The sequence below is a fragment of the Maylandia zebra genome, linkage group LG4 (genome assembly GCF_041146795.1).
Source record: "Maylandia zebra isolate NMK-2024a linkage group LG4, Mzebra_GT3a, whole genome shotgun sequence".
Lineage (NCBI taxonomy): Eukaryota > Metazoa > Chordata > Actinopteri > Cichliformes > Cichlidae > Maylandia > Maylandia zebra.
The window spans coordinates 31,487,194-31,511,794 of NC_135170.1; the positions used below are offsets into that span (position 1 = coordinate 31,487,194).

General features: G+C 40.8%; 1 protein-coding gene across 1 annotated transcript; it reads left to right on the forward strand.

Annotated features, from left to right (window-relative positions):
• The first annotated feature begins 1,795 nt into the window (after positions 1–1,795).
• On the forward strand, positions 1,796–22,655 carry map3k3 (mitogen-activated protein kinase kinase kinase 3). Its single transcript, XM_004552437.4, has 17 exons — positions 1,796–3,207; positions 8,259–8,348; positions 8,821–8,942; positions 11,771–11,811; positions 12,251–12,350; positions 12,775–12,888; positions 13,120–13,240; positions 13,882–14,015; positions 14,396–14,469; positions 14,665–14,732; positions 15,121–15,216; positions 15,368–15,529; positions 16,256–16,404; positions 17,601–17,732; positions 18,272–18,401; positions 18,555–18,732; positions 19,945–22,655. Exons 2-17 carry the CDS (start codon positions 8,345–8,347, stop codon positions 20,171–20,173), a joined length of 1,854 nt encoding a protein of 617 aa, XP_004552494.2. The 5' UTR covers positions 1,796–3,207; positions 8,259–8,344; the 3' UTR covers positions 20,174–22,655.
• The last annotated feature ends 1,946 nt before the right edge of the window (positions 22,656–24,601 follow it).

Below are 24,601 nucleotides of genomic sequence, written 5' to 3' on the forward strand. Positions count from 1 at the left end.
CAAAACACATTGAACATGGAAACACCCGACTCTTCAAAATAAAACAGGAAACATTGAGAGACGTAGACAACACAAGCTTGGCAATATGGAACACACAAACATAAAACATATGATAGACTAGGGAGACACGGAACACCAGAAGAGACATAAGAATGGATAAGGGAGATGGCATAACTAAAGGCATAACTAAAGATGGCATAACTAAAGGTAAAACACTGAGGCCAAGATAGAAAAAAATGATAAATAACTCTAAATATGTTTTATATTTTAGATTCCTGAAAGTAGCCACCCTTTGCTTTGTTGACAGCACAGCAAACCCTTGGCCTCTCAATGAGCTTCATGGTGTAGTCACCTGAAATGGTTTTCACTTCACAGGTGGGCCTTGTCAGGGTTTATTTGTGGAATTTCTTGCCTTCTTAATGGGGTTGGGATCATCAGTTGTGTTGTGCAGAAGTCAGGTTAATACACAGCTGACAGCTCTATTTGACAACTGTTAGAATTCATATTATGGCAAGAACCAATCAGCTAAGTAAAGAGAAGCGATAGTCCATCATTACTCTAAGAACTGAAGGTCAATCACTCTGGAAAATTGGTAAAACTTTGAATGTGTCCCCAAGTCCAGTGGCAAAAACCATCAAGCACTACGATGAAACTGATTCACATGAGGACCAGCCCAGGAAAGGAAGACTAAGAGTCATCTCTGCTGCTGAGAATAAATTCATCCGAGTCACCAGCCTCAGAAATCACAAGTTAACAGCACCTCAGATTACAGACCAGATAAATGCCACACAGAGTTCCAGCAGCAGACAGATCTCTCCATCAACTGTTTAGAGGAGACCGTGCAAATCAGGGCTTTATGGTCACTTAGCTGCTAAGAAACCACTACTAAGGAAAATCGACAAACAAAGAGATTTGTTTGGGCCAAGAAAGACAAGGAATGGACATTAGACCAGTGGAAATCTGTGCTTTGGTCTGATGAGTCTAAATTTGAGATCTTTGGTTCCACCCACAGTGTCTTTGTGCAACGCAGAAAAGGTGAACGGATGGTCTCTACATGCATGGTCCCCACTGTGAAGGCAATATGATGGTGTGGGGGGACTTTGCTGGTAACACTGTTGGGGATCTATTCAAAATTGAAGACACACTGAACCAGCATGGCTACCACAGCATCCTGCAGCGACATGCCATCCCATCCGGTTTGCATTTAGTTAGTTATTTTTCAACAGGAAAATGACCCCAAACACACCTCCAGGTCGGTAAGGGCTATTTGACCAAGAAGGAGAGTGATGGATTGTGTGTGTCCAAACCTTTGACTGGTGTGTGTGTGTGTGTGTGTGTGTGTGTGTGTGTGTGTGCGCGCCCGCGCGCGAGCGTGTTTCTGCTTCTTTTAGATAAATTGCATATATTGTATAATTGTTGCATTACACTGCGCAATAAATGTTTCAAATACATGCAACAATAATCCTATGATATAATAAAGTACAACCCGTTGACCTTTTTACATAAGTATTCCACTCGCTCCAGGTCCAGTACTGCTGAAACAAAAATAAAATGAAACTACTTGACTTCAAATACTTCACGTTAGATTATTCTAACGTGTCATTTAAATTCAATCAGGGAATGCACGTTATTGTTCAATCTTAAAGGAAACATTGGATGACTTCTTAGACGGATGAGGACTGTTAAATTAAAAGCTGTGAATTTCGGATTTCCCAACTCTTTTTCACGGCAGCAAACGCTTCACGACGTCACAGCTGGTCCGCCCCTCCAATAATATTGTGCGCGCTCCAGAAAGAAGACTTCCACCGAGTAACAGCGCGTCCCCGCGGCTGCTCGGCTCTAATTTAGATAGTTTAGGAGTCAGAAATCCCCCCGGGATTAAATCATCGTTATTACTTGCGTTTGGATGCCGGACAGTGAAGCATCTGGGAAACATGGATACAACCTTTTCGAGCCGTTTTCTTGACTTCTTGGAAGCATAAAAGCTGGTTCCGGTGGCGATATTTTTTCTGTCAGGAAGTTTGACGTATTCAGCTGAAGATTATTTCTTGCTTTGTTTTGGTTCGGAAAAGTTGTGGACGACCGCTGGTTCCTTTCAACAAACGACATCTTTGTTACTGTCGCTAAAAACAGACCGAGCTCGTCTAATGTACGTTTTTTTGTTTATTTTTTAAATATCACTTTGCTGTTTATATGAATACTCCAGGATCTACAATTTTAGAGTCTGCAGCCCTGCGAAGTTTAAACATCGATGGACTTTATCTTACTTGGCTTCGCATGACATAACGCATCTGGTTAAAGTATATAATAAACTCAAATGTAGTACTTTTTTCTGCCAATGTCCCAATAGTCTGTTATTTTTAAGTCTGAACCCAGAACGGTGCTATCTCAATTAAATTAATCTGCACATTTTTATAGGCCAGATAGGCCTTCGTGTATTCTTCCCCGATTATGTTATATCATCAATCACGTTGCAATGCGATGCAGTTATGTTCAATGCAACAATGAGAATAAAAAACATCTTCTGCTTAGAATATTGTGGATTTAAACCTGGAACCACGGTCGAGGAAAATCTGCAAACTTAGCAGGAAGAGAGGCCATCAGAATCACGGAAATCGTACGGTCTTTCCTCTGGCGAGCTGCTACCCACAAATGGATTTCATACAGGCCATACGGTTACTGTTACACTTTGGTTTGGCAGCTTTTGTTCGTATTTAACACTGTAATGGGACACGGCTCTGAATACATTTCTAAATTCATCGATTTTTAGTGTGACTTCTAAAGATGTTTTGGAAATTTAAGTTTTCCAAGGATCCGAGGCTACAACGGCGCAAAAGTTTGCCTCTGGGCCACAGCTGGAGCTGTTTGATGTAGGTTTTCCCATCGGAACATTTTCTCTGTGAGGCTTACAGCTGCCTCTTGTGACCGTGCTTGTTTTTACAACCTGGAAAGAATCGGTTTGTGTGTGTGATCTAACTTTCCGTTAAAGAAGACAAGCCCCGGTACCTGGGGGGGTCAGCCCCGCCGATGGCACCTTTACAGTCACTCACACTCTTTGGTGTGTTGGTCTGACCGAGGACACTAATGGACGTTAACAACAGCTGGACCTACTGCGTCATTCCTGCCGCTAGACTACGGTGACCAGTCGGCCGTACGCGGGAGAACCTCGGTCCTGACCTGACCTGACCTGACCTGCCGACTCTACAGGTGAGGGTTGTGAGCTACACCTGAGAGTAGTGACAGGTGTAAATTATGCGCTGTGTTCACGCGACAGGGAAAAAATGTATATATTTGAAATATTTTTTATATCTGTCTGCCAAAAACAGAAATGTAAACTTTTCTAATTATTTACGTGGGTCGGGTTTATTATTATTATTGTTGTTATTGTTATTATTATTATTGAATAGGCTATGTCCTGGAAATTATTTGTTTTGCTGAATTAGTTGAATAAAGTCTAAGAAATTGACGGTATAAAAAGCTGGAGGGAATTGAAAATGAATATTGATTGTAGTTGTAGTATTTTCTAAAATGATTTGTGTGTGGTCTCTTGTCTTAATCAGTCAGGGTTGAAAATGCCATTCAGCTTTCCACCTTTTTAATTGAGAAAAAAAAATTAAATTCATATTCCATAGTGAATATATAACAGCTGTGCTTACAAAATTTAATAGCTTATCTTCCTCAAGCATGTGTGTCATTCCATTCTGTTCCATTTTCTGTATCTGTCCGGTTCGGGTTGCGTGGGCACTCCATCTCATCTGGGGGACTGCTGAGACATTTCCAAGTCAGCCAAGACATTATCTCTCCAGTGTGTGCTTTTTCTACCCTGGAGCCTTCTCCCAGTTTGGCTCAAAAAAACCTTCCTAGCACAGGACTTGGAGGAATTCTAGTTAGATGCCCAAACCGCCTCAACTGGCTTTTATCAATAGTAGAGTAGTGGCTCTGATGTGAGTCCCTCCCAAATCACTGAGCTCCTCATCTTTTCAATAAGGGAGAGCATCAGGCAGTAACTCGTCCCTGGCTTGGAGTCAGCAATCCACCCTTTTCTGGCTGAGGTTCATGGATTCAAACCTGGAGGTGCTGGTTCTCATTCCAGCTACTTAACACTTGCTTGCAAACCAACCCATGTTACGCTGGAGATCACTGCCTGATTAGTACGGAAAAACCACATCATCTGCAAAGAGCGGAGACGTGATCCTGAGGTTGCCAAAGCTGAAGCCCTCTGCCATGTGGCTATGCCTTAAAAATTCTGTCCATAAAAGTTATGAACAGAATCTGCAACAAAGGGCCAGAAGCATCATCCTAAACTTCCAAGTGATGCTGCAGAAGCATGTCAAACGAGACAGCCACAAGTTCAGAGTCTTAAGGAACTCGGGGCAAATTTAATCCACCCCAGGGGCTCGACCACTAAAGAGCTTTTGACTACTTCAAAATCAGTCACAGTAATGGGCCAGTCACCCCTCCTTGTCCCCAGACTTTGCTTCTACTGCAGAAGGTGTATCAGTGGGCTTGAGAAGTGACTATATCCTCTATTGAGGTCAGCAGAACCCCATCCCCATTGTAAACAGCGTGAGCAGGAAGCTGCTTCCCCTTCCTGAGTCACCTGACAGTTTGCCATAATTGCCAAGTGAGACCGAAAGTCTTGCTTCATTGCCTCCCCAGACTCTCAGACCCGTGTTTTTCACTATACGTTTGGGGTACGCCAAGTCTGTCCAGCATCTTCTACCACCACCTGTTTTAACTTATAGCCAGGTGGTGATCAGTTTACAGCTCTGCTCATCTCTTTACCTGAGTGTCCAACACAAACTGCAACAGGCAGATGGTCTGATAACAAAAACAATCACAAAGTCAATCCGCCTGACCAAATCACTGCTGTGGATTGCCCCCTTCCTCCCAAACTTAACCCCCAACCAGCGATTGACTCCAGGGTGGGACCCCAGTAACCCTATCCCAGGGTATCCATGCCCCTTTTTGTTTGTTTGTTTGTTTTTCCTTCATCTTGTGAATCACTCTTAGTTTGGCCCCTCAAACAGGACCAATTTGCTTTGGGAGACCATACCAGGGGCAAATAGCACTCAACAACATAGCTCCTGGGATCATGTGTGCACACAAACCCCTCCATCATGATAAGGTGGCAATTCATGGAAGGGGGGGGGGGGGTGGCTGTACTATTTTGCAGCATACCCCCTTCTGCAGGTAAAATTAAATAAAACAACTGAACAAAAATCAACTCAACAGCTAAATTAATAACTTGTACCCAAAGCTCCACTGTGCAGTTATTTTTATTGATCTGAATTCCAGAGCAGCACAGGAAAGAGAGTGTGTCAGTGAAGTCTGAGATGGCAATGAACACCTACACTCAAGTATAGTCGTTTGACAATATTCAAAGGTCTAAATTTAAGTGTGACAGAGTTTATCTTAACTTAAGTCAATACGGGAAGTCTTTGGGCCAGATTAGTTATGGGCATATAAAAGCATAAATCTGTTTTATGGACGATAAGTCAGGACTTCTGTGTCAGAACTTCCAGATACACAGTAACGTTTGTGTATCTGCAGATGTAAGTTTGTTTTCTTAACAACTACTGTTGAAAACTAACCTTGAATGACTTCATGTTACTATTTAAAGGAAAAGAGAGAATTGATAATGAGTGATGCAATTGCTTACTAACTGCAATATTTTGCATGATGAAGTATTGAGAGGAGACATATTAGAGGATGCTTTGAAAGGCTAGGTTTAAATGCAACTATGAACCTAGAACAGAGCTCACTATAGGCTATTCCCCACGCCATCCTGGTTAGAGTTTAATTTTTGTCACATTTGTATTGAGGAGTAAGCAATGGGCCCATTTGCTGGATACATCTGACTTTGATTGCCAACTCCTGCTACTAAGACAACTTTGTTTTAAAGCTAATATACAGTAGTATATTAGCTTTAAAACAAAGTTGTCTTTATTCACAACACTTTTGCAAGCCTATCCATGAATGCAACAGAAGGTGCCAGCTTTCTGTCTTTAAATCTTTTTCGGTGGTTTTCATATTAACATGCACAATGAACATTTTGATGTACATTGTACATAAGCTTTGACTTTCAGTGTATTTCCATGTGTGAAAACACTACAGAGGACGTTCTAAGACTTCACGTAGCCAACACAAGCACAAGCTCTTTGTTGAGATTGCAATATTTAAATGTGGTGGGTTGCACTAAATGAAAAGCACATGTGCACCTGAAACAGGACAGACATCAGGCCATGGGATTTTGCTGCGAAGCCCTCAGTCCTAATGCATCACGGGCTTGAGACAGGGGACTGTGGCTGAGAAAAACAGCCTCAGACTAAACACCTCTTAAAGCAGACAGAGAAGAGAGGGTGGAGGAAAATCCATGTAAATCCTGCTAGTCCTGGAAATGCGATACAAGGAAAATAAAGCAGGCACAGCTGACTGGACTGGTACAGTGCAGCTTTACTCTCCATTGAATTCCCCGAATTCCACTTGGGAGGTAATTAAAATCAGGAGAAGCAAGAGAGAGATGAGGGTAGCTTGGGGACTTGACAGAGAAGCTTGTTGTTGTGCTGTTGACCATAAGGACCACTTGAGTTGAGGTTTTGTTTCTAAATACTGTGTTGACTGTTCTCTTTCTCACACATTTTTTTAGGTAATGCATGAGGTAATTGCTCTATGTTACCTCAAGTGTCTGTACACTAATGCAGCAGTGAGAAATACACGCTGCATAAATTCAGTGTTATTTACTTTGGAATTAGATGCTATAAACAAGTTCAAGGACTGCAGGACAAAACTATTTGGCACCTTCACCGTTGGCAGGGCAACTTGAGAGTAGCATAAGCTTGAAAGCAATGTGGCAACGCTCCGGCGACCACAGACGGACATGCCCTGCATTCCTGTGGGTGATTATTACCCAGAAAGCCACAAAGTCAATGAGTTGCCTCAGGTGCCAATGCTGCTTATTTCATGTACAGTAGAGTTTCTCGAGTTCTTGTTTTCCTTTAAGACAGCCTTTGACTACAGAATACAGACGGACAGCCTCTGCTGTTGGCTCCAGACTCAGACACTGTTCAGCTTCTTGTCTGACCTTCTTTGACTGGGGTTTTTTTAGTCACAGCTATATTCTAAATCAAACCAGTCCTTAGTTTTCAAGACTTACTCAGCAGCTAATGATAGAATTTGTGTAGAGGGATTGATTTGCTGCAGTATATTTCAAGAAAAATAAAGCATGTGTCAAGTGTGGGTTCAAGTTTCTGGTCATAAACATCTTCCTAAGGGTGCTGTGTGGTACACAGTTTCTACATAATATCACCAGATATTACATTGAGGTATCAGAACTGGGTGAGAAACAAGTCGGTGCATTTCTGGGGGAACAGCTGTTTTAAACTGTAGTTGCTGGCAGTGAGTCACTTGTATCTGGTTGACTGAACAATATTTACTCATTATTTGGGGCATTTGTGAAAACGAAGTTTGTGTTGAGACCTCAAAGTCTCAAGAAACTCTAAAGTGCTTTGTATTTGCCTTTGCCGAATTAGTTTAAATTCCATGGTTTATTGGTACAAATATGAGGGAAACCCTCTCCATTGAAGGAAATGCCTCAGTTTATAATGCTGTTGACGCCTTGAGCAGGGCTGATAATATTGCCTTGTTAACATCAACAATGGAGTTATGACACAACCAACTTTGAGTTTTGCAGCTCGTGCAAAGGAGGCTGTTTAAAGCTGGTAGTTACTTGAAACAGCAGAAAACTCCTCACAAAGAACATTTTTCCCATATGAACAAAGCCAGAATAATCACTGCCAGGGCAGCTTGAATTTCAGCCGTTTCCAACTGTCATTCTTTCTCATGGGCAAACTCACAATACACATTCTCACATGCACTGCACACTTTCTCATTCGCCTAGCCTTGCAGTCAGAAAAACTCTTTAGGTCTGTGGTCTGCAGGGTTCAGTTACGTGCCTGCAAGGAATGAGAAGAGATTTGTGTTGTAAATGAAAAAGAGATTCTCTGAAACACATTAAACACTAATGTGTAATTTCATTACTGTAATTTCATATAAGACGGGTACAATATAACAAGTTCTTTGTCATGCCAGCGTTCTGGTCTTATTCTGCGATTCCTTTTTTTTTCTATTGTCTCCAATAACATTTACCAGTAAGGTAGTGCAAGTTTTTAATGATGCCCTTTGTCTTATCTGTTCTTACCTCAATTATTGCATGCTTTATTCTCATAACTAATTGATTTCTGTGTTTACCACTAAAGGCTCTGGGAGTTGGTTGGCACAGCAGAGGCAACCCTGCAAGTTTCCGAAGACTGGTTTGTAGACCTCGATCACAAACAACGCCACAATGAGTAAGTCTTAGAGTATAGTTTTCTAAACAACATTAAAAACAGACACAAACACACCAATCACCATCCCCGAGGGCATAGCTGGTGCGACTTGCTTCTCCAGACAGTCAGGTGAAGAGGACTGGTTTTCAGCATTCTGGAGATAGGGGTCTGGTTCAGCCCCAGGGCTGTATGATGTCTGTCCAAGCTATACAAGGGGAATATTTTTCTTTCGTGAGCTTTTCCAGACAAGACAGAACTTGCCCTGAGATCAAATGTGGGAATAAGGCTATCAAAAACAAAGTACTTCTTTCAAGCCTCCAATACTCAGTCACAGGATAGTTTCAATAAAGCTGCAATTAAAGATGACTGATTGTCTTTTCACACATTTTAGTGCAGAGCTCATATGTCTTTCACTTTGTGCCGTGCTCACACCACTCATTTGTTAATCCACTGTCTAATTGTCTGCTTTTTGCCAACCTATTTTCCCCTGTAGATGAGAGGCAGGCTCTCCACTCTATAATGAAGGACCTCGTTGCTCTCCAGATGACGCGGCGGCAGCCTGTGTTGTCTCATGACAGCGGTAAACCCAAAACACCAGCACAGGCCAACAGACAGGTACAGCATCAGTCCATCGCAATTTGGCTATAAAGTAAGAATTAATTATCTAAAATTTCAGAAAATTAATGAAACTGAAGAACTTAAAATCTTACAAATCAAAAACAAAACATGCTGATCCAATATGAATACACAACATCAAGATTTTGTGAGTCTAAAAACACATAAGGTGAGTTTTGCAATGCAGTTCTGAAGACATAAAGTTGTCATTTATTAGGCAAGACCCTTTAGAAACAGGTCTAAACAAAGGTTAAACCCTATAAATTTGTTTGTCTTCATAAGCTGCTTCCTCAGTTGTTGTGTCTTAAATGAATCCGTTGTAATGTTGTGTTTTGAAGGACTATATTTTCTCTAAGTCGTGTAGTGAGAAATGAGTTTAATAAACATAATCATAACATAATAAACATAAATTGTTCTATAATTCAATTTAAAACCCCGAGTCTAGAGATCAGGGGGGACAAATGTGTCAAGCAAAGAATTTTTATTAGAGAAAACTTCTTTAATAGAGCTCAGTGTAAGTGTCCAGGACTATTTGGCAAAATTTTTTGATGCTTTTAGTATTTCTCCTGACGCACATGGTACATAGTTTTAGCAAAATTACATGAATTTCCAAAGTCACCACCAATTTGTCAAATAATTTTTTAGCTTTTCTAAAAAAGAAAAAAGAAAAAGTGGCACTTGGCCCACCTAAAATTTAATCTTGGTGTTTGCCCAAAGCAACGTTCTGGGAAATAAAACTCGTTCCCATTCCTGCAAAAGTTGCATCTAAAGATTGATATACATACTTCACTTTTATCTGTACAGTGTGTGTGTGTGTGTGTGTGTGTATATATATAAAGCTTATGTGAGCACCTGACAAGTTTACAAAAGAAATTGGACACTAGGGAGCAAGGACCCTAGTTTTGTCCAAAGGTAGAATGGAAAAGTTCACAAGTAGTAGAAACAAATTCTTCCTCATTTCACAGTTTTACGTGGGCTGTTTGAAGAATCTTTGCCCGGGATATAATAATGCAAATTGTGGGGGATAGTAATAGTAGTGATATGACAATATTTAAAAGAGAAAAATACATCCAAGTTAAATTTGACCCGGGTTGTTGCTGTTCATGGGTTAATGGTCAGCATCCTGAATCCTAAGCTGTAGTTTTGTCCTCAATTTCCAGTATTACACTTTGTTTTTTTTGTTTTTTGTCCAAATGAAAGCAATGGGAAATAACTTAGTTGGTAAGATTTAGAGCTGGTGGTAGGTGCAGTTTGTTACCTTTGGACAGGACCATGTTAGCTGATCTCTCCGTTTCCAGTCGGATCCTGGCTGTAGCTTCATGTTTTCTGATGGTCAGTCAGGAAGCAATCTCCTCATGTAACTCTACAAGAAGGTGAATAAGTTTGTTTCCTGTAGAATTATAACAAGAAATTCTCTCTCTGCTTGGCTATCCATGTAATCTCGGTAACTTTATTTGCAGTTGTTACGAGTGCAAGTTCTCTAAGAAATGAAAGAGGTACACATTGGCTCGGCTTTGTGTGAGACCCACAGGTGAAGTCTAATTGGTATGATCACCACTACTCCTCAGTGCAGCCTGAACTCTCTTAGGCAAGCCTTCTTGTAATTTACTTAATTAATCTTCAGCAATAATTTTACAGACGTCTTGAGGGACATTCTTAGGATGTTGGCTGCCTTTTGTTGCCTTCTGTCTGATTCCACGCCACTTCAGTAATAATACGATCTATCATTTGAGGAGGCCAATCCATGACTGCTGGAGTTTCATTGTGTTTTTTCTATACCTATATGCTTTGGAAGTGTGTTTGGGGATATTATCACACACTTTCTAGATGGTATTGCATGGTGGATCAAAATCTGACAGTATGTTTTTTCATGCATAATTCCATCAGTTTTGACAAGATTTCCAACACCACTGGCTGCAGCCCCAAACCAGACAGAGCCTTAATTGTGGCTGTAGACACTCATTCTTGGCCCTTTTTTCTGACGTCATTTGACGCACGTACTGACGATTTGAACCAAAAATTTGGAATTTGTATTGATCACTCTGTAAGACCTGTTGCCACTGATTTTCACTCCAGTTCTCGTGGAGTCTGGCACACCTCAGGCTTTTCTCCCTGTTTCCCTTCCTTAAGAATGGCTTCTTGACAGCTATTCACTAAGACCATTTCTGATCAGGGTTCAGTGAACAGTAGATGGATCAATTGGAGGACAAAATGCAAAGGCCTGTGTCAGGTCTAAATTTGATTTCTTTTTCTTATTTCTTAAAGACATGACTCATCCGAATCTTTGCCACCTAATTTTTGTTCTGCTTGTCTAGTTTCCTTAAAATTTTAAGGACACACTGCATAAGATATGCCAAGTGTGCAGCATATAGCTCTTCGCGAATCATCTTACTGGTGTAAGAATACTGTTTAGGGCTTAAACTTTGTTCTCATTGGCATTTTACATAGATTCAGTAAAGAAACAAGAAATAATTATGTGCTTTTCCACCGGGCCGCTAGTAACAAAGAATCAGAAGACGCAATTTAAAATAGGTTCTTTCCTAAGTTGTTAGTTATGTGTAGATACAACTTTGAGTAAAACAACATTTCTCTGAAAAGGTTCAGGTACAACGACAACTGGTCTAAATAATGAGTCAAGCAGTCAATCTCCAAAAGAAAATCTTTTAAAGACTTGCATTAAGATTAGCAAACCACTGCTCACTTTTTAAAAAATTGCAAGAAAATCTGGCTCCTGGAAAGCAAAATATAAAGAAATGAGAAGTTACTTGAGACTTTTGTACATTACTGTATTAGCACTCTTTGAGCTTGCTATTTCTGCTTTCTTTCAGGATGACGTCAGGATAAAGTTTGAGTTCTCAGGAGAGAGGAGGTGAGTTTGGCGTGGTTTGCATTAACATGCATGTTGTGAATGTGTGGCTATCGTGCTTTCCAGTAGTATACGTTCATATGCAAGTGAGAGGGACTAATAACTTATGGAGGAGACATAAACACATTCACTTAGGCATGCAGCTGTTGTCACATGTTCCAGTTCATGAAAGAGCACTTCTCACAGTCTGACACACACTTCATTCAGACTGGTATGTGAGCTGGAGAAGAGAAGGGGAAAGGACTGTGGTTAGCCAGCGACTGCCAACATAAACCACAAATATGCAAGGTGTACATAGAAAAATCTGCACACACTCAAAACATCAGCTTGTGTATTTTGTTTGCATGTGTGCACGTAATTTAATGCAGTTTCTTTACCAACTGGTATAAATCTTTCATAATTCCTTTGTCTGGATGATTCATTGCTGCTTTTCTTTTTGCAGGATCCTGGTCTTTGGACGACCTGTACAGTTTGAGGAAATTCAGCAGAAAGTCAAGACGGTCTTTGGCCAGCAGCTAGACCTGCATTATATGAACAATGAGGTAAAGTGTTATACTGTGCCCCCCCCCCGCCCCCTTCACCCAACCACCCACCCACAGCTGCTCCTTCCTCAAGAATTTGACGGATCGTTGAGTCGAGACATGTTCAGAGTCAAGTAAAAGATGCAGGAAATTGTACTTTAAATCTTAAGATGTTATGTTCTTAAATAGTAGTTGTAAATCCTCTTTTGAGGAAGGGCAAGTAATTTGGTAAATGGAAACATGAGTAATGGATCATCCGTTATCAACTTTCCAATTCTCATTCGCTCAATTGTGCCTTCCTGCATGTCTGTTTTCTGTGTTGATTTAATGTTCGTGCATTTTACGTTTGAACAGCAGCCTGTGTATGCTTGTAAATGTTGGCAAGAATTTGTTTCCATGTCATTTTGAATGTGTGTGTTCTTTTTGTTGTCTGGTTTCTTGGCAGTTGTCCATTCCTCTGCGAGGACAGGATGACCTTGACAAGGCAATCGACTTACTAGACCGGAGCGCCAACATGAAGAGCATCAGGATACTGCTTCTCACTCAGGAGCACAGCAATGTAAGACTCAAGACACACACACACACACACACACACACACACACACACACAGGGGCGTGCATTTACAGCATACAGTTGCATCACTACCATTTCTCCACCACAGCGCCATGTTCTGAAATACCCAAGTTCCTGATTTACCGACACTAACTGGTTTGATGACATGAGGAAATTGTTAAATGTGTTAAAGCATTGTTCACATCTTCTGTTCTCCTATCTTTTCCCAAACTACAGGCGTCCTCTCCTTCCCACCACGTGCCATGTAAGCAGGTGAGGATCAAATCCTCCCACTCCACTGGAGATGTGAGCACAGTGTACCAAAGCTCCGAGCCCAGGGGGCGTCACCTATCAACTGGTAAATACTGTGATTTCTGGTCTATTTAAAGTTCTTCACAATTTTACTCATTTGAGAAAAAAAGAGATCTGATTGACTTGAACTGGATTATATCTCCTGAGAGTTACTGAATTATCAGTTATGGATATTTTTGTTGTGCCTTGATTTCCTTGCCTGTCTTATTTTACTCTCTTGTACTGGTGTTTCTTTTGCTTCCCCTTGTTGCAATGGGTCCTCTTCCTTTTCCTGTTCACCATCACTAGACGATGCCTGCTGGACAGCAGCCAATCAGATTACAGAATGCTATTAGTGTGGCGGACCAGTGGTCTGTTTTAGGATTTTTTTTTTTTCCCCCTCTAGAAGAGGAGGGGTCAAAGTAGCTCCTAGAAGGCTTGAGAGCTTTGCATCATAACAAGTTTAAATGCTGAAACTAGTTCTCATTGTTGCCTTATCTTTGTTGGTCAGCAAGAAGAAAACCCCCAAAATTACAACATGGATGTGTCATCGAGTTTTTTGACTGTAGTCTCAACAGCAACATGTCCGACTTTCATGTGTACAGGAAAATAAAAATTAGTTTCAGTTGAGAGGAACAGAGCCTAACAATTTTTAAAATCAGGCAAACATGTAACTTGCTAATACACATCATTTCTGACTGATTCCAGGTTCTCAGAACACAGGGCGTAGTTCCCCACCTCCTGGCTACGTCCCTGAACGCCAGCAGAGGATTGCCCGCCAAGGTTCATACACCAGCATAAACAGTGAGGGAGAGTTCATCCCAGAAACCAGCGATCAATGCGTGAGCCATCTCTTTATTCATAATGGGGGAAAAGAAAACTTATAATAGAAATCATATGGATCTTGTGTCTTTGTGATTACGACTTTTAAGATTTGTTTACTTATGAGATTCAATTAAGATCTTTTCCGACTTTGGTTTTTAATGGGCTGTGAGGCTGACATGATGAGATTTTGTAAACATGTTCCTAAGAAGTTCAAATTAAGTTTGGGAATAAAAAGCTGAACTAAGTGCTCGGTGAATTCCCCAGATTTGCTCATCTCCATTTTCCAGTGCAGCTGTTCTACAGAAAATGAAAGTTTTCAAAAACATAGTCCTGTGTGTACGCAAACCACACGCGCATAAAAACGGACACTCTGAATTTTCCATTGTGCCCTGTGCAGGTGCTGGATCCCTGGAGCAGTGCAGAGAACTCAATTTCTGGAAGCTGCCAGTCTCTGGACAGCAACTCAGACAGGTGACAAACAGGCTCTGCCTGCTAAATGTAAAACTAACACTGATGCCTCCTACCAGGAGCTTCTCCATTACATTTCAACTACTGGTATTTGGAAAATAAAATAAATGCAATGTTTTGCTGATGAAATGCTTAGCTCATTATGGGAAGGCTTCTGAAAATACCTCAGTCTTCATCCTTCCCGCTCCTCTTTCACAGCCCCTCACTGAGGAAGTCTCGCATGCACAGAGCCAAGAGTTACCCTGATAATCGTCAAGAGTGCTCAGGTAACAGCCAAGCCAAGTATCTCCATTACCTATATAGAAAGATGATTACAGCACTCATGTAATAAGACATACAATGTGTGCATTCAGTCAATACCTTAGTATGTCTTTAAAGCCCTGAAGACAAGTTGGGTAAAGATTATATTATACACAATATAATCATTTAATAATAATTTATCTGTTATCTACTTTTGTTAATCAGTGTTTTCTTGTCAGTGATAATGTAAACTGACTGCAAGCTTACATGAACAGCATTTTTTGTAAGTACAAGCTACAAAATAGAGTATCAAAGAAGCTAAATTTAATGGTACGTGACACCGTGCAGCTAACTAAACTGTTGTTCAACTGCAGCTTCCTGCTGAGCTATGACACTCTGGGTGTTTGTTTTCAGATCGGGAGAATCATGTGTATGACAGGGTTGCAGGGAAGGGAGGCACCTTTCCTCGAAGGTACCTTGTGTCCCTCCCTTATAAGGACAACAGTGAAGGTGAGATTAATGATATCTACTATATATGTAGTATTTTTCAAGTAGGTAAAAATTTTTTCCTACTGCCTCCATCTGTAGTATAGCCTTCCTTAGTCTCACCATTCACAATGTTATATTAGAATCAGCCGCACTCTTTCCTGTTCTCCTCAAGGTCGCCGAACGTTTCCACGGATTCGTCGCCCTCAGGGGAACCTTTTCACTCTAGTGCCCTCAAGACGGTCACTCAACGGCAGTGAGGAGAGTCTGGGCAGCTGGCAGCAGGTCGACGCACAAGGCAGGCTACGCCCCCAGGATCGTTCTGTTCCCCATAAGTGTGAGTAAAACACAACTTTTTAATAAAAAACTTCATACGCAGTGCTTGTGACAGAGGTGAATAAATGAGTCAACAGCGCTAATTATTTTTTTCAGCTGAAGCTTATCTCGATCATGATAGTTCCTGTTATACTGCATCATAAAGAAAAAACCATTTGATTTCATCCTCTTCATAAAATCACCCACGGGAGCAAAATTATAGTGTCGGTAAATGAAACTTGTAACTAAATTTGACAGGAAGTTCGGTCAAATGACAATTTTAACTCCGGGTACTTGGAGCCAAGTCTGCCTTAAAGACTGGATTTGAAATTGTAACTGGAAATGACCATTTAAGGAAGTTGTGTAACAGTCCTGAGATCAATTCCACCATTAGGCTGGCGTCTTTCTGTCTGTTTAGTTTGCATGTTCTTCCCGTGTTTGTGTGGGTTCTCTCTGAGTACTCCGGCTTCCTCCCACAGTCCAAAGACATGCAGTTAGTGGGGATAGGTTAATTGGAAAATCTAAATTGCCCATAGGTGTGAATGTGAGTATGAGGTGTGTATATGTGTTAACCCTGCGACAGATTGGCGACCTGTTCAGGGTGTACGCTGCCTCTCGCCCTAAGACAGCTGGGAAAGGCTCCAGCCCTGTGCGACCCTGAAAAGGATAAGTGGAAGAGAATGAATGGATACATAAAACAACAACCAACAAATGTTTTGTTTTTTGTTTTTTGTCTGTTTGTTTTCAGCGCCCAGTGCTCCGGTGACGTGGCGCCGAGGGAAGCTTCTGGGCCAGGGCGCGTTTGGTCAGGTTTACCTGTGTTATGATGTAGATACTGGGAGAGAGCTGGCTGCCAAGCAAGTCCAGTTTGATCCTGACAGTCCTGAGACCAGTAAGGTGAGGAGCTAGGAGATATTCATTGACACGGATGGTTATGCATACCTTCATAAGCAGAATTTTTTTTTTTTTTTGCACGTGTGTGGCTGTTCTCACTATTTCTCTCCCTGGTACTCTTATTTCCACGGTGACTTTCTTGTCATGCTCACATGTTGTATATTTGCAAACTTTTGCTTTTGCTTGTACATTAAAATTGTTTGTCAGAAGGTTACATCACATCCTCTTTTTACTGTATATCTCATGAATGATGAAATCGTTTTTTTCTTCTTGTTTTTTTTAATGTCAAACTCAAGGTTGCACATTACTGACAAGTCATGAGTCGGGACCAATGTCCAGCTGAAAATGTGCCAAGTGTGACTTCATACGATAATCTGTTCGGGTCATTATGCTGGAATGTAGATTGTTAGCAGGAATAGCTGAGCATGGGATTAATAAATCAACCAACATCCACAGTTTAGCTACGGCTCTGGATTCAAGCTTCCAATTTTATTTTATCCCCCGAGACAAAAATAAAAGCCTGCTGGAAGGAAAATCTACAAACTAAAAGTGGAATGCATCGTAGAAGTTGTCCTTCCACCATCAACCCCCCTCTTCCCCATTTTAATTTCTTTTCCTGTCTGCCACAGAGAAAACACGCACTGTCACTTCCTGTATCTGAGAGCAGTGGTGACGGAGGGGCGATGGGTCAGCATTGCATTGACCTCTTGTTACCCCTTCACACCCCCACTCCCACCTCCTGCTTGTAGCAAATGTGATTCAGTATTTGCTTCTGTTAAAGCAGCTTCAGTGCTGGGACCTGGGGATTAGTTTGTGTCCCTCTGAGTTCCTACTCTTCCTTTCTCTCTGTCTCTCTCTCTCTGCTGTGGCCTAATTCTCTGAAGTAAACACAGGAACTACTTTTAGGGAACTGTGCTGTTGGCTTTTATTGACTCCCTGCATTAGTTTCCACTTTTGGCTTGACTTCACATGCAGTAAAGAAAAAGTAGCATTTGTTTATGGCTGCATTTGTTTATGATGACTGTGTAATGCTAACTGATATAACAGGGTCTGGGGCGGGAATTAGCTGTAGCTGAAATCCACATTGTGCAATTTGCAAATCCATAAAAATGCAAAGATGTTGAAAAATTATAGATTTTCTGTTATTTGTTGCCCTTTCTTCAGTTTTTAATTTTCCCTGTGTTCACTGTTCTGTGCAGGAGGTCAGCGCTTTAGAGTGCGAAATCCAGCTGCTGAAAAACCTACATCACGAGCGCATTGTTCAGTACTACGGTTGTTTGAGGGATCACAATGAGAAAACTCTCACTATTTTCATGGAGTACATGCCGGGGGTGAGTCTCAGCAGCTCTCATTTTACAGATTCAGGCAGAGCAGTGATTGTTTTCATGATAATCATTTGCTCAATCGCAGGCTGTGTGTTCATTTCCATTGCATGTAGGACTGAAACCAGTCGCACGAGGGCAACAAAGACACAAATGTCCACGAGTTAATGTTTTGCATTGCTGTGTTGACAATATAAACATATTTTTTTATTCAGTAAAGCGATTTGACCACTGTAGCTCACAGTAACTGGGCAGTTTTTTGTTTTTTAACTATTCTAGAAACTAGTGACAGAAAGTGACAATGTGTGATTTTACTTAAGCGGGGAAAGTAAAATAATGTTTTTCTTTACTCATATGCAGTTGTTTGTTATTGAATAACTGGCTGAGAAACACATGTTTGTTTCCTTTTCATTCTTCTGTCATCTTCAGCTTTTTAACTTGATTTCTTAGCTCATTGTCTTTACTCTTTATTGCATTCACTATCTCTGACTTGTTAAGCTGTTGTTTTAAGGCGTTACCATGTAAAACCTGTGATTTCTTCCTGTCAGGGTTCTGTCAAAGATCAGCTGAAGGCCTATGGGGCCCTGACAGAAAATGTCACCCGCAAGTACACAAGGCAGATACTGGAAGGCATGTCCTATCTGCACAGCAACATGATTGTACACAGGGACATCAAAGGTATTCCTGTTAAACTGCAGATACTGAAACATCATGCTCTGCAGAAAGAAAATGTTTAGTATTTTATAATGAGATGCTTGGTTCTTACTGCGTGTGGATGATGATTATTGACATGTAATATTTTGCATGTTTCATATCAACTGTGGCTTTCAGGTGCCAACATCCTGCGGGATTCAGCGGGAAACGTGAAGCTTGGAGATTTTGGTGCCAGCAAAAGGCTCCAGACCATCTGCATGTCTGGCACCGGCATACGCTCTGTAACCGGCACCCCCTACTGGATGAGTCCGGAGGTGATCAGTGGAGAGGGCTACGGAAGGAAAGCTGATGTCTGGTAAGACCAAAAGATCCACTTCAGTTTAGTTTTGTCCAAGTTGATCAAGGCGGTGTGTTAAACTGAAGTTGACCTCTGCACCGTTTCAAAAGGCTTGCTGACATACAGTTTATTTGCTAGAAAGAGAGAGAGGCTTAGTAGAAACTATGGAACTGATACAAATGCATGATGGTGGTACAGGTTTTGGTGTTGACATGGATGCGTTAGATGGGGCACAAAATAATGACTAAAACTACAAGAACTATATTCTTAATCTGTGCATTTACTCAAGGACTGCACTTTGAGTACATCTTTTTATGCCTCCTTGCTTTATTCTTTTGGTACACTGCTTCTTTACAGCAACATCCATACATGAAGCATTCTCTACTTCAGTTTTTTGTGTCTCTCAGTTAACAAATCAACTTACACATTAAACATAGAGTAAAAAAAGCAAGGTTTAATGTTGTCAGGTCACGGAAATCTTATTTTACATACAGATGTATCTTTACCCAAATCCTTCAGTAGACTGGCAACTTGTCCAGGATGTACCCCCTCTGTCCCAGTGACAGCTAAGATATGCTCCTGCAGTAGCTGCAGTAGTGAATGAGATCACCAGCAGTCTTTATTCACTAATAATCGGGTGTTTGTTGTTGCGATTGGTGCTGGAAACTTGTGTGAGAGTGAAACAAACACATGAAGCACCTTGATTGAAGTAACAAACTGCTAAGTTTATTGGGCAGAAACACTTGAAGATGAAATTAGGATCACACAATGAGGGAATGGGGAGGCTGAGACGTGTGAAAATACCAGGCTATTACTTGGTAAGCAGGAGTAACAATGTTCTCTCAAAAGAAAACACTGAGTGAGGAGCCTGCTGTATGAAACCCACTTTCTACTACACTCCCACACACAGCAGACCACATTCCCTCATGCAGTCTAATTGGGTGGTGACCCACCAGGCGAGTGATGTGATTGGCTGAAGGCCAGTCAAACAGGTCATTACAGAAGTTGGTATGTTCCAGGTTTTCAGTTTGTGCTGGAAGGAGAGTAATGCTCCCAGATAGGTGGCAGAGGCCATCTGCAGACAGTGTGTGTCGAAGTTTCCACCAAACACATTCCTGTAAGGCTTTAGGAGTGAGTCGCACAGAAAAAATGTGGTATTTGTTTCAACTTGTTTTGAGACTCCACTGTAAGTCATATTAAAGTTACATTTATTGTGTATGTCTTTTGTAGGAGTCTTGGTTGCACAGTGGTCGAAATGCTGACAGAAAAGCCACCGTGGGCTGAATATGAGGCCATGGCAGCGATATTCAAGATTGCCACCCAGCCCACCAACCCGCTTCTGCCCTCGCACACGTCCGACCAGGCACGGGACTTCATCCGCAGCATTTTTGTGGAAGCCAAACACAGGCCCAGTGCTGAGGAGCTGCTCAGACACCCTTTCTCCCAGATACTGTGTTGAGACCTGCGTGGTTTCTGAACTGAACCACAGAGTAGCCTCAGCAGCATGTGCAGCTTCCTTAAGATCCCAGAAATCCAGACATAGAGATGACTGAGATGTCAGTGTTAAGGGCACTGAGCTTCTTCCAGGACTCAGATACTTCAAAGAAGATTTCTCACAAGCACATCCAAAGAACACAAACAACACTGACCATGGCAGTCAACACGAAGCCTTAGAAATGCCAGTATGTGCTCTTACAAGAGTCTCCACAAGGGGGGAACAAAACACAGATTAAGTAGCTTGATAGATTCAAGCTCACACAGTCACACACACCAAATGATGCACTCCAAAGGCAGAATGATGTAGTTAAGGCTCAAGCACCAGTTGCATCAGCTCCCATGTTTACATTCACTTGTGCAGTTATGAGAAATACCAGATATCCTTAAGTATTTAAATCTAAACATGCAGCTTAGGCTCATTTTAAAGCTACAGTGAGCCGAAAGTGTAAGCTGAACCACAGTGTCGCTAAATGGACAGGATCGCTGTTCTGTTTTCCCCATCTTGTCCATCTCCATCTTTCTGAGACAAAGAAATCTCTCTTTTTTAAGCTATTTGTGATGCACTTTTTCAGTTTTTACCCCTTTAAAATTAAGATGTTTTAGGATGGTTTAGTTATCTTGGTAAAAGGGAAGATAGGAAATTTGGATAACATCATGATAGGACACAAATACACAAAGCCTGATGATATTATCTTGAATAGACGATGATCCTCCACAACTATGAGGGTAATTTGTTTTTCTGTTTATTGCATTTGAATGGATCTAACATTAGTTTATCTGGAAAATAGTCATCCTGCAGTCTTTGAACAGAATATATAAGAAAAATCTTTTTAAAACATGAAGTAGAAATCAAGACTTTGTAACTGCCAAAGAGTTGTCGTGTGCGGCTAAAGTAAGAAACGCACGTTACTCCCAACTTGACCAATTAGTTTAAATTAGTTAGTTTTTTACTCAAGTTTAATTTTGAGAAACTACATTTCTGAAGCAAACTTTTCAACGATTGCCAGGTGTTTTGTTTTTTTGACATGCTTCGCTCTTTCACTTGAAACTAGTTTTCATGTGTGAGAGGTGCAAACAGGAGCAATGCAGGTGCTTAGCCTGATCTAAGAGAGATTTTTCTAACAGTTAGTTTTCAGGTAGAAGAACAATATCTACTCTTTCAGGCCGTCTTAATGCATTCAGGTAAATTCAGAAAATCAGTGCGTTTCAATACAGTCTGGGGACTGAGCTGAATAATGTAATAAACAGTTTAAGGGATGTTTAGGGTGGAACTTCACCTCGTAGTAACTAATTTTTCTGTCAGACATCCTCCTGCTGTAGCTCAGAGCAGGAGTAGATAAACTAACCTTGTATGTATAAAAGTAAATCAGATGACGCTTTTTATTGTTTGAAAAGTCAAACTAAAGGCCTTAATGTGATGGGCCTTCTTTGTGTTCACGTGTGTCTGGCCCAGACCTCCCTGACTGAGAAGCTTTAGCGTAAAGATCAATTTAAATCAGATGCACTTTTCTATAAAAGGAATGTTTGTGATGTTTTGGTTTGTTTAACTTCAAATGTGAAAATTCTTTCACTTGTATTTATATCCCCATGTCCACTCCAGTTAGATGTTTATAGGTATATATGTTTAAATATATTTTTTATATTCAGACTCTGTCAAAGCTAATGATACTTTGAGGACTTAGTTTTGTTAAAAGTGACTCATTGAAAGCAACTGGTTTTGCAGACATTTCAGAAATGGGGTTTATAAATGAAAAATGGATGGAAAACGAACTCAGGCTGCCTGGTTTTTGTTCCAGTGCAGAAAAATGTTTCCACACATCCTTAGCTATACATTTTGAAGGCAGTATTACCTGACAGGTTATGGAAAATTTGCATGATTGGCCATACTGTTTTGACTCATCTAGGAGACACATGAATGAAACCTTTAGGGGTTTAACTTACAAAAGAAATTTCTAGGAATATTTTTCTGTGAACTCAGTGTTATTAAAGCATAATTAAGTGGTGTGTGAGCCAAAGACAAACAGGATCAGAGCCAGCGCTGAATGTCAGAGTTCGCTGTTCAACCCAGACGACGACTTTGTTTATCCCAGGGTTCAGACGAGTCCAGTATTAAATGATTTTTCTGGGCAATAAGCTTGCTACTGCCGTAACTGTAATAGAAAACTATTTCTATGGGGCTGCTACATGCTAAAGGCAGCTAAAATGTGTTTTAAGTGATGCAGTTTTAAAGAAATTAAGGACCCTAGGATGATCAAATGAATACAGACTAGCTGGTAGAAATCAATATATGTAAATGTATTATATGTATCATGACAAGACTTGCAGTGCAAAGTCTAATGTATCAAATTTATTTTACAGCAAGAAAAGAATAGTATGTTATATATAAATATATACTGTATATATGTCCTTCCCTGTCTCAAAAACAAATAAATAGTTTTTAAATATGTTGTCTAATTGTTATCAGTGTATTTATTTGCGTGGGAGGACGAGCCTGTCCAAACCCAGTGAGTCCTGTAAATGAAGGGACACAGGAGACTGAGCTCATTGTTGGCAATAAGAAGCTACTTGATTGATGCGCTCGTTTTTCTTTTCTCTCCCTCCCTCGCTCTGTTTCTTCCTCTCGTTTGGCTCTTTCATTCCTCTCATGAGGGAAAGCAGGAGGCAGACACAGGAAGAAGAGATTTCTACAGGCCGTGTCCGCCTGTGAGATGGATAAACAGACTGTATCGAACAAAGGGTCTTTTTTTTTTCGTGAACTGGTGTCATATAGACATTCCCTTACTTTTGAGAGGCTTTGTTTTTATTGTCTTTTCACTTTTTTTGAGAATGGGATTATAGTGTAGAGTGAGATTTTAGGGTAAATGACAGCTTTCTTTTCTTTTGTTTCAACTAATCATTTTACCACAAATGTGCTGCATAGATTATCCATAAGGAAACCATTATCATTGGTTTTAATTGGTTCAAAACTGTTTGTCAAAGCACATCCTGTAGTATTCTCATCCTATCAAAATACTTTGCTAAACTAATGACATCTCTGTCTGCTAGATAACTTAGTAACTAGTATTTGCAACTTGTTAAACATGGAGAACGAGGCCTCTAAATATCTGAAGGTTAGGATTATTACTGTGAGCTGATGATGTTAACGCTTATCCAACAAAAACTCTAGCGTGCCCTCTCTTTCTTGTCTTTAATGAGGCTGTAAATTCTGACATGTTAATGATTTTCTGACCTGAGTATAATCAAGTGAAGCTTGGGTTGTTATCTGAGTGCCATCCTCATTATGTGATGTGTAGGGTAAGCAGAGCTATCTGTGTGTATTTGGGCCCCCAGCATTCCTGCTGACAGGCAGACTGGAGCTTGGGCTCTAAACCCCGTCTCTCTGACGTCTTCTTTGTGGCTACGCTCTGTTTGGACCTAGTGGTGCTGAGTCATATTGCTGTTCAGTCTGTCCCAGTTAAGCCCCCCTGATTTTCATTAAAACCCTTTTCCCATAAGGCCTTGCAGCTTCAGTAGAACCCAAGCATTCAGCTGTGTTGTTTTTAACTGTCAAGTCTCCATCGGCACCAGCCTACAGTCAGTACCAGCAGTGGGAGAGTGCTCAGATCCTTTGTTTATTGCACAAGAACAGGTGTTTTCATTTATTTTCCCCAATTAGTCCTCTTTTTTTGGGGGGGGGGGGGGAGTGTTATGGAAATAATCAAAGTATGAAAACCTTCCCACCGTTGAAGCTGAATGAAGCAAGTAGGAGATTCAGACAGACAGGCACGCTCCACACACTCCTTAGATGGGATTTAATTAAGCATATAAATTAAAGGAGCTCAGTGCCCCTGTATTATATGTGACTAGTAGGGAAAATTGGAAGTAGGTTTAAGAATTTTATATGTTTTTAATATTTAACTTATAACAGGATGTTTTTATATAAAGGAAAGAACCATTTTTGTATAATGGCAGAAAATTAAATCTACTTATTTTCCCTCCACAAGTCTCAGTTAATCAGCCAAGAGCCCTGCACACCAGGTAAATGTAAAGATATGGTAGGTTCATAGTAATCTCATGTACAATAATTTCTCTCAAGAAGGACAAGGAGTAAAATGAAAACTATACTGCACCATGAGGATCAGTTTACAGACAAGAAATACGCCTAGTTTTAGGCATAAATAAAATCTGCATTAAATTATGTTGTTGTTTTTTAATATTCCTAACAATATCAGTGTCTGAGTTGGCTCAACTATGCAGGGAATTATGCAAAGTCACTAAAAAGTATAATTTGTCCTGACCAAACAAGTGCAGCAGGGGTGTGAGGGACACAATCAAGCACTCTCCCCACCTGCATAGTCGTTGGGGGATGCAAGTCTCATGTTCACAAGGATTAATGCAGAAAGGTTAAATT

Coding starts and splice junctions, on each gene's coding strand:
- map3k3 (XM_004552437.4), top strand. Junction 8,943..11,770: donor CAGCACAGGCCAACAGACAG/GTACAGCATCAG, acceptor GCTTTCTTTCAG/GATGACGTCAGGATAAAGTT. Junction 16,405..17,600: donor ACAGTCCTGAGACCAGTAAG/GTGAGGAGCTAG, acceptor TGTTCTGTGCAG/GAGGTCAGCGCTTTAGAGTG.